The following is a 9,944-nucleotide window of genomic DNA, read 5'->3' as shown; positions in this document are numbered from 1 at the left end:
ACACGGGTTTTTGTGACGTTCCCTCTGTCCTCAGTAATCACATCATGGTGCTATATATATATATATATATATATATATTTGATAACTCATTCATTAGGTCTATTAAAAGAAGAATTAAGTCTGTAATTATAAGTTGGAGAGCTGGTGATTATAACTTCAGATCTGTATTTTGGATACAAGTAGCCAAAATCATTTGTTATAACGATGAAAAAAAAATAAAGAACTAACATTGACCCTCATAGTACATAGAGATGAGGGTGGTGGGTTTGTAATTTTTTTTGATAGTCTGTATCTGGTCTCTGCTTTATTTCTGATGATGATGTGGGCTGTGATATGGGGTTTGATAGCTTATATGTATATAGTTCAACTGTGGGGGGAAGCTTTTGTTGGTTGAATTTTGTTCATTTGTTTACAAGCATTTCAAACTGTTTCCGCATGGCTGTGAAAATGTATGTTGAATTTGAAAAAAAAAGAAGAAATTTTTTACACTGAATTAAAACGGATACTAAACATTTATCCGTTGAAGTTGTTTTTCTTTCTTGGAACATTTTGTCTTAAAAATAAATACAAAAATGCAAATGACAAACAACAGGAAAAATACAATATAAGATACAAATTAGTGTTTTTTTTCATGTACAGACTATTTAACAGTAAACTACAGAAATTTAATAACCAAATCTAAAAATAAAACACTGCATAGTCTTTGTATGAATTAAATATGCAATGATTCTTACTACAGTTATTCAGTCAAGAGCAGTGTGATTTTCTCATTCTCTTTAGTTGCTTGAATTACATCAGCGACATTGAGAGCAAAGGGTTTATTAGGCTGCTGTCACTTTAAGACCTAATGTGCAGATCCAATATACACGTGACCCATTAAAATGCGGTCAATGAATAGTACCGTTTTTAACAGCAGGGTATTATGATGCTTTTCTGACATTGGTATATCTTGCAACACTAAATATAGTGTATAAATAGAATAATAACAGACTGGCTATTTTTAAAAATGTTAATTGTTTTTGGTGTAGAACAAAGTTATTTAAAGCAGGTACATTTCATTATTTTAATTAAACTTACCAACTACAAGTCATATGGAGTGAAGTGAGCATTTGCTATGGAAATAAAATACTGTGCAAGATTTACAAGTAAACGTATGCTTAAACATCCAGTACTCACTCCCACTATTACCATGCGCTGTATAAAAAGCACAGTACATCCACTAAACAAGCACTTTAAATAAAACTTTTAATGAGAAGGTTTATCAGCCAACAGTATCAACTCCGTTACGCTATCATTCCAGTGGTTAATGGGTCCCAAACCATAAACAGCTCACATTTACAAAATTAAAAGGCTGCAGTTTCTACACTTCATGTTATGAACTGATCATAACCACACATACCAAAAAAGAAAGAAAAATCAATGGATTGTTGCTGCTTTAAAAGTTACTTCAAAACTCTACTGTTAAGACTAGTCCTGAAGAGACTCATCAGACACTACAGCGCTCTCAAAGGGCCATCAATACTGCATCGACATTACTGTAAGTTAAGAGAACATACATTTATGTTTCAGATATCATTTAAGCTTTCTTCTTTAAAAAAAAATTATATTCTAGTCTGTACATTATACAGTAATGTTAAATCATATATTTCATCTTATATCAGTGATATACAGGTAAATCAAGTCAAAAGTTGATCGATCAACAGATTCAGAAATCATAGAGACAAAATAACACTGGTTTAAAATGTACATGTGAAAGGGTTTCTAATTGTGTGCAAGTGTACCGAAAGAGAGAACAAAGGAGCAGAGAGGCATGATTGTAAAGGGGGAGAGGAAGTAAAGAAAAACAGATGAAAAGAAACGGGTGAGAGGAAGAGGGGAGGCACAAAGGAGGCTCAGAGGTTGCTGAAGAGCTCGTTTCTTTTGCTCCATTCCATCTGTGGGGCTTTCTTATTGGTGCGTTTCTGGTGAGCGCGTTCCTTGGCCTGCTGCAGCGATATGTTCAGAGATAGTGCTGCGTCATCACTCGAGGCCTTCGCTTTTGGTTTCTCCTGCAAACGTTTCATCATTCAAATTAACATGCTACGTTCATTCTGTATACTCAAGACACAGACACAAACCTCTGGTGCTGAGGTGCTGGCTGGATCTGCTGAAGTGGAGGTGTTGGAGGAGGTGCTAGAAGTCGACAAACTCATAGCTACTTTAGGCTTTTCTTCCTGGGTTGCTTTTCCATTAATCTACAAAAAAAGCATTGACATTAATATAAAAGCAATTAAAAACAAAAAAGGAAACCTGTCTGCATTTCTTTCTTCTGTTGAACACAAAAGTAGAACAGTAGTTTGAAGAATGTTGATAACCAGTTTCTGTCCCCCACTGACTTCCATTGTATTTCCATACAATGCAAGCCAATGAAAACCCAAATCTGTTTAGCAACCAACATTCTTCAAAATATCTTCTTTGTCTCCCACTGAAGAAAGTTAGTTTGCATCAACATGAGGGTGAATAAATGATGACAAATTGGGTGGACCTTCCCTTTAAGTGCAGCACCAAAAACAACCCCCTAGATGGACCTTGAGCTTTCAGTTCACAGTCTGTCTATGGGCCTGTCCCAACAGCCACAATTGAGGTCTTGGCCAAGTGCATGTGACAGGAAGTACACACACAAGACTGTCCCAGGTCTGATAAATGCCAAAGCTAAATCCACACATCTCTAATTGTACTTCAAAGCGTTAAGTGCAACTAAGTGTATCCCATTACACGTGCAGGAACTTGTGTGCCTTGAAATCGTGAGATACTGAGGAAAAGTGCAAGCTAAATTAATAAGATACAAATTTGAAGTGTTTATTGCTTAAGAAATGACTGTGTATTTTGTAAAACATTTGGAAGTGCTTTTTTAAAAGCACCACAATTAAATTGTGTTGTCTGTTACACAGGAACTACTGAACCAACATTTAGTTTTTTTAAAGTGTAAAGAAATGGAAATCAAAATGTGTAATTAAAGTTCTTTAATAACCTCACTTGCATTTTTGCAAAACTGCTTTGTAAGTGTGTCCCACTGGGTAATTAATGTTCTACATTCACATGTGGTCTTCATGTCCACTTGAACATGAGTATACAGTTACTGAAAAGTGAATTTTTTTCTCTCTTTTTGAACAAATTGCAGTAATTAGTAGTCTGGAAGGCACTTAGACAACCATTAACTGAACTGAAGTGTTACAAAATACTAGATCCTCAATCCAGTGATTTTTACACCATCACAAACAACTTTGGTCAACAGGCATGTTAGGTAAGGAGAGATTTTTGTTCAGTCTGATTCTTTTAATAAGGCTCTCATGCTCACCAAGGCTCAATTTATTTGATTAAAACAGTAATATTGTCAAATGTTATTACAATTTAAACTTGTTTTAAATAATTTAAAGAAATACAATTTACTGACGTCCCCTTATAGTTTACAGCTGCAATTTCAAAACAACTGATGTAAACCACAATCCACAAATCTCAGAAGTAAACGGTCTGTGCTGTCTACAGCTGAGCGAGAGCCAGGAATCCTTTATCAGAGCCAGTCAAACATCTGAGGGTGAAAGAGCATCTGAGAAATGCCGACAATACCAGGTTTAGAGTTTGATAAAGTTACAGATGTGTTTGTTGTGTGAGGAAAAAAAGCAAAAACTCTCCTGCACACCCTTGAGATGTTTTATCTACTAGCAGATACCTGGACATGCAGAGAGCTTCCATTAAGTTGGCGATTATCTGCTCCAGGTTATCATTCTCTCACAGCTGGTCTAATCTAGCAGTGGGGAAACTGACAGAGAAGAGCTGCTGGAGAGGAACCAGGACACTGCATTAAAAGTGGCCTGAAATCTGGTTATCAGACTCCACAGATTTACCTTCGTCCTAATGCTGCCTGTCTAATCCCATCACTGACGCTCAGACACTACTACACTTTATCAGCCAATCAAATGTGATTGTGTAAATTTAGCATGTGCAAACATAGCACATCACATACCCACTTTTCGAGAAATTTAATGGGGGTCACATGCATGTTTGCTCAAAACATATGAAGATAAGTGGTCCGAATACATTTACCCCCAGTTTCACAGACAAGTCTTAAACCTAGTCCCAGACTAAAGTGTAAATCTGAGCTGTTTTAACTGAAAGAAACTTGCACCGACTGCTCTTAAAATATATCAGTGCCTTCGTTTTGTCACGAGATGCACACCAGTAATGTTTTTTCTAAGGCATGTTAATACAAATTTTTTATAATAATTTCCTAATTGAACAATGGCCTAATCCTGGTTTAGTCTAAGGCCTGTCTGTGAAACCGGGCCTTTGTCTTTTGAACAATGAGCAACATAGATGTTACTCACCTGATCTTCTGCCTCGCGGCTGGAAACAAGCTCTGGGAGAGGACCTGAGAACACGGATGGACAGACAAAGATCAATTCATTAGATTTTTATGATCAGATACATTGGTCTAACAGTTCATTCAAATGCAACTTGGGGAAAAAACGGTTATAAGATTCATGATTACAGCCCATCACTATTATTATCCAAAATGCCATTGCCAAAGGGTTTTGGGTCACAATACAATGGCTAAACAGCGAGTTCCTTCCAAGAAAAAACAGGAAACAGGCAAAAGCCTTCATAGAATTGAATGAGAATTGGGAAACATGGCTGTTGTGGTTGAAATAATGAATAAAAGATGTGTGTGGGTGCAGCTGTCAACATTCATTCAGTGAGAAATGGAAAAAGTCCAACAGCCCGATGGCCAGCTCATCATAATGTAGTTTTGCCAATCATTTTCTCAGAAATCATCATTTTTTTACTTTTCATTATTTCACCTTTTGCTCTATTACCTTGAAAAAGCCTCCAATGAAGTATTGCTACTTTGTGAGACATTTGCCTGTCTGGCACATTTAGGGTGGGGGTGACTGACTTCCCCCATTTCTCATACTGTTTCCATGATCCTGATCACCAAGACAACATGCTGGCAGTGCGCTGTTGACTTTGGCTAATTCTCTCATGTACAGACAGTGCCACCACAGGCCTCGAGTTGAAGTTTAACCAGCAGTCTGTTACTATGTGAGTGTGTGTGCGTAACATCATGTGAAATGTTTGACAAAGTGAACAAAGTTGTTCTTGATCAGCAAAAGCACACTTACGGTCAAGGGTGAGATAGACGGAAACCAACTTTGTACATGAAAAAACATGCTATAGCTGGTTAAATTGTTACGCTTGTACCTGTGAGATGATTCTCAGTTGGAAGGACATCACAGCTTCTGAAGAAAGCGTCTGTCTCAGAATCCACCACCAGCAGTCTGGTCTCATCTCCTCCCACCTTGATGGCTGCCACCACCTCTGAATGCTGCATTGTGTGCACAGGAACGCCATTCACCTGCAGAAACAACAGACAGGAATTCATACATTTTGAAGCAAAGATAGAGACTTATATTGTGATGAGGAAGAGTTGTGGGAACCTGGCAGGAATGCAGGAAGTTTCCATTCATTCTGACATATCTGGATATTTAAATGAACAGTAGTTTCCCTGGATCATTCAAAGCATGTGGCTGAAGTGGTCAGCACCTGTGGTTCTGCAGGTTCACATTTCATTGAAAACCATTTTTTTTTTTTTACATAATTTTAATTATTACAGTAGTAAAATAATCTGTGAAAGAGAATGCATAGAAATATATATACTTTTTTTTACACTTCAGAATTGCTTAATTATTGTATGTTTTTTACTTTTTAAATCTGTTAATTAGTACTTCCTTAGTCAATTTAGTTCATTGCTTTACGGTAATTTAATTTCAATGTAATTTAATTGTAAAAACCAGGGGCGTAGCCATCATTTCAGAAGTGAGCAGGACAGAAATGTAATATATATATACTACTATGGGGAAGTCGTGGCCTAATGGTTAGAGAGTCGGACTTGTAATCCAAAGGTTGCGGGTTCGAGTCTCGGGCCGGCAGGGATTGTAGGTGGGGGGAGTGAATGTCCAACGCTCTCTCCACCCGCAATACCACGACTGAGGTGCCCTTGAGCAAGGCACCGAACCCCCAACTGCTCCCCGGGCGCCGCAGCATAAATGGCTGCCCACTGCTCCGGGTGTGTGTTCACGGTGTGTGTGTGTTCACTTCTGTGTGTGTGTGCACTTTGGATGGGTTAAATGCAGAGCACGAATTCCGAGTATGGGTCACCATACTTGGCCGTATGTCACTTCACTTCACTTCACTTCATATATATATATATATATATATACACAGTGGTGTGAAAAAGTGTTGGCCCACTTCCTGATTTTTAATTTTTTTGCATGTTTGTCACACTTTAATATTTAAATTTGTTTGATGATCTGAAACATTAATCAAAAATAACTCAAGTAAACACAACATGCAGTTTTAAATGAAGGTTTTAAAAAAAAATCCAAACCCACATGGCCCTGTGTGAAAAAGTGTTTGCCTGCATGTTGTGTTTACTTGTGTTATTTTTGATTAATATTTAAATTTGTTTGATGATCTGAAACATTAAAGTGTGACAAATAAGCAAAAAAATCAGGAAGGGGGCCAACACTTTTTCACACCACTGTATATATATATATAAAATGTTCTGCATTTATTTAATCCAAAATACAGTACAACTGCTTTCTATTTGAATATATTGGAAAATGTCATTTATTTCTGTGATCAAAGCTGAATTTTCAGCATCATTACTCCAGGCTTCGGTGTCACATGATCCTTCAGAAATCATTCTAATATGCTGATGTGCTGCTCAAGAAACCTTTTTTAATTATTGTTATTATTTAAAACAGTTGAGTAATTTTTTTCAGGATTCTTTGATGAATAGAAAGATCCAAAGATAAGCTTTTTATTTCAGATAAATGCTGTTGTAACATTATACACTATACCATTCAAAAGCGTGGAGTCAGTATTATTATTATTTTATTTGATTTATTTTGGAAAATAAATGATAGAAATTAATAGTTTTATTTAGCAAGGATGGTTTAAATTGATCAAAAGTGATGATAAAGACATTTATAATGTTACAAAATATTTCTATTTCAGATAAATGCTGTTCTTCTGAACTCTCTATTCATCAAAGAAACCTGGAAAAATATTATACTCAGCTGTCTTCAACATCATCATAATAATAAATGTTTTTTAGTTTTTTTTAGCAGCAAATCAGAATATTAGAATGATTTCTGATCGTGTGAATGGAGTAATTTACATTTTAAAATATATTCAAATAGAAAACAGTTATTTTAAATAGTGAAAATATTTCACAATTGTACTGTTTTGCTGTAGGCCTACTTTGGATCAAATAAATTCAGGCTTTCTGAGCAGAAGAGACTTCTTTAAAAAACATTAAAAATCTTAGTTCGAACACTTTTGACTGGGCAACTTACATTTCTTCTCTTATTTCTAGCTTTTAATTGGCTTAGAAATCAGATACACTGCTGGACAATAACCAATAATAATGATTTGTTTATATACCACAAACGCTTTTTTTGTCCCACGAGGCAGAATAGTTTCTATACTGTAATGAATGCCATGTCAATTAGCACTGCATTGTTCATATACTTTATTTATTACCTGGAGATGACTTGAAAAACGCAAATAAACCATATATCGTCGCAATCGCAAATCCAAACTCGTCGATTTTTCTGTTTTCATCCATTTCATATATTAGGAATTTCATGGTGCAACGTTCTGCGCCCTCCGGCTTCGAGTATGAATGAAACACACACTGCATGTAATGAGCGTTTAGCGCTCCGTGATGTTCATCTCGCCTTATTCTGGGTCCGAATAAAACATCAGGTCATGCAACAGACTATCTTAAATCTATATTTATTCACACCGGCTCTTGAAAAGCTTTATGCCAACACACTTGCCCGAAAATGTGCGGGATCCCCCGCGTAATCTACGCCCCTGGTAAAAACACAATTATATTCAAATCTAAGTTACAAATTAAAAATTAAAAAACTAAATATATTAATTATTTTTTAATTTGTTGATTAGTAATTACTTTTTAACTAAAGTTAATGTATTGCTTTAAGTTACCTTAATTTTAATGTACTATAAATATAATTAAATTAACAATTTACAGTTACAATTTAAATGTAAAAATATAATTGCATTATATAAAATTTAATTACTACAAATTGAACAAAGGAGTTTTTAATTGAACTTATTGTTTCAAAGTAATGTCATTTGAATGTAACCTTTTAATATAACTTAAATGTAATATAATGTAAAAATACAATTAAATTAAATTTAAATACAATTTCAAATTAAATTAAAATATATTCAGATTTTACTTGCAAATATTACTATTTTAATATATTTGCACAATTGTTTCTTTACATTATTACTTAATTCACACTATTCACACCAATGCAGCTAAACTAAAATTTTGGCAATACAAATGTACCGATTTTAGTCTATAATATAGTATATACCAGCAAGCACAGCAAATCTCCTTTCTCTGACGCTCTATTCATTTGAAGTACTTATGGGTCAATAGAAAGTCTAATCCCATGACCATGACTTCTCTGGTTCACAGAAAGCAGACACCTGGGAAAAGACTGAGGTTCTGTTGGTCTATCCCATAATGCCAGAGGCTAAGGAATCTGCGTGGGAGATTCAGGGCAGGAGTGGGCTCTTAGGAATGCCGATCCCACTCTCCCGTTCTGCAGGCAATTAAAACACAGCGGACAAACAACAGCCCCCTTATGTGTCCTTTAAACAGCCCTATTAGACATACAGACACACACACACACATAACAAGAGGCCACGCTCACAGAACAGGGAAGCAAAACGGAGAATTCATCTGAGTGAGTGTGAAACACATGTTTGTGAACAGGCCTAGCATAGCATGTTTTTATCATCATGTTCAGGTAAAGCTAATGCCTGACATTTAAATGTCTCAGCTCTCTGGAATCTGAGATGAAACGCGGGAAACGGGAGTGAAACTAAACACAGGGATCCTGAGTGTGTGAAAACTTTGAAGCTTTGAAGCACGGCGGCTGAATGAAATCAGCATTCAAAGAAAAGGGTTCGGTGGCATTTTGAAGGAAACGAGACAAGGCTTTAAGATGAAAAATGTTCTCAGTCCGGATTTATGCTCAGGGTGAATAACTATGTCAACCAGTCACACAACCAGTGAAAGGGCATGATTACTTCCAATGTGTGAAATTAAAACTGTGAAAAACACATGACCGCAGATTGAGTTACAAGTCAGCCAAAACCATTTCACCATTACCCTCAGAACATTTACATACTTTTACTAAAGTCACGTACACGCACTACACGGGTTTTGGGAGTGACAACCTTATTTAAATCCAAGAGTGATTCCCCTAAAGTCACTCCCAAAATGACGACGACTGACATCTAAATCAACATAACACCTGATTGGAAAAAAGTGACGCATCTCAGATATGGTTTTAATGACATCATTAGTAACTAGCTGCTAATCTGCTATCTGTTCTGTGCACAAATTTATCAAGAATTAATTCAGGTGAAGAACAGATTTCACTCTAGTAAATAACCAAACGGTGTATAGATTAGGACTGAACACAAAAATAAATTGGTCTTGTATTTATATTTATTTGTCTAACCTCACTTTCTTCATATCTTTGACCTCATTTACACCAGGTATTTACATGCGTTTAAAATGGGACAGTGATAAATATATATTTTTAGACATAACACAAACGGGGCCTCCCCCCCCCCATCAGCCTTCTTTGAACTTTCTTTGGGTTTTTTGGACCTCTATCACATAGCTGTAGTAAGTGGATTGAGCCTGGCATTATATCAGTGGTTTGATAAAGATATGTGGCTCTGAGCTCTCCTCAGGCGTTCAGTAATCCCAGCACTCCCAGAGAGACAGTAATTACACAGGCCACTCCTTCGCTGATAGATAATGAGATTAACGCTTTGGAAACAAACCGCTC

The 9,944-nt window shown here is 36.2% G+C and overlaps 1 protein-coding gene across 1 annotated transcript in view; it reads right to left on the bottom strand.

The window, feature by feature from the left end:
- Positions 1–1,228: 1,228 nt before the first annotated feature.
- Positions 1,229–9,944, bottom strand: part of LOC306857963 (Na(+)/H(+) exchange regulatory cofactor NHE-RF1-like) — a 22,283-nt gene continuing 13,567 nt past the window's right edge. Inside the window, exons 3-6 of the mRNA XM_079398270.1 lie at positions 5,239–5,392; positions 4,365–4,408; positions 2,118–2,234; positions 1,229–2,048 (exon numbers count right to left, since the gene is read on the bottom strand). Coding sequence (XP_079254396.1) covers positions 1,893–2,048; positions 2,118–2,234; positions 4,365–4,408; positions 5,239–5,392 — 471 coding nt within the window. The 3' untranslated portion in view covers positions 1,229–1,892. The remainder of the gene's footprint in view (positions 2,049–2,117; positions 2,235–4,364; positions 4,409–5,238; positions 5,393–9,944) is intronic.

The sequence above is a fragment of the Barbus barbus genome (assembly GCF_936440315.1).
Source record: "Barbus barbus genome assembly, chromosome: 38".
NCBI lineage: Eukaryota > Metazoa > Chordata > Actinopteri > Cypriniformes > Cyprinidae > Barbus > Barbus barbus.
This window is presented reverse-complemented; position numbering and strand designations above follow the sequence as displayed.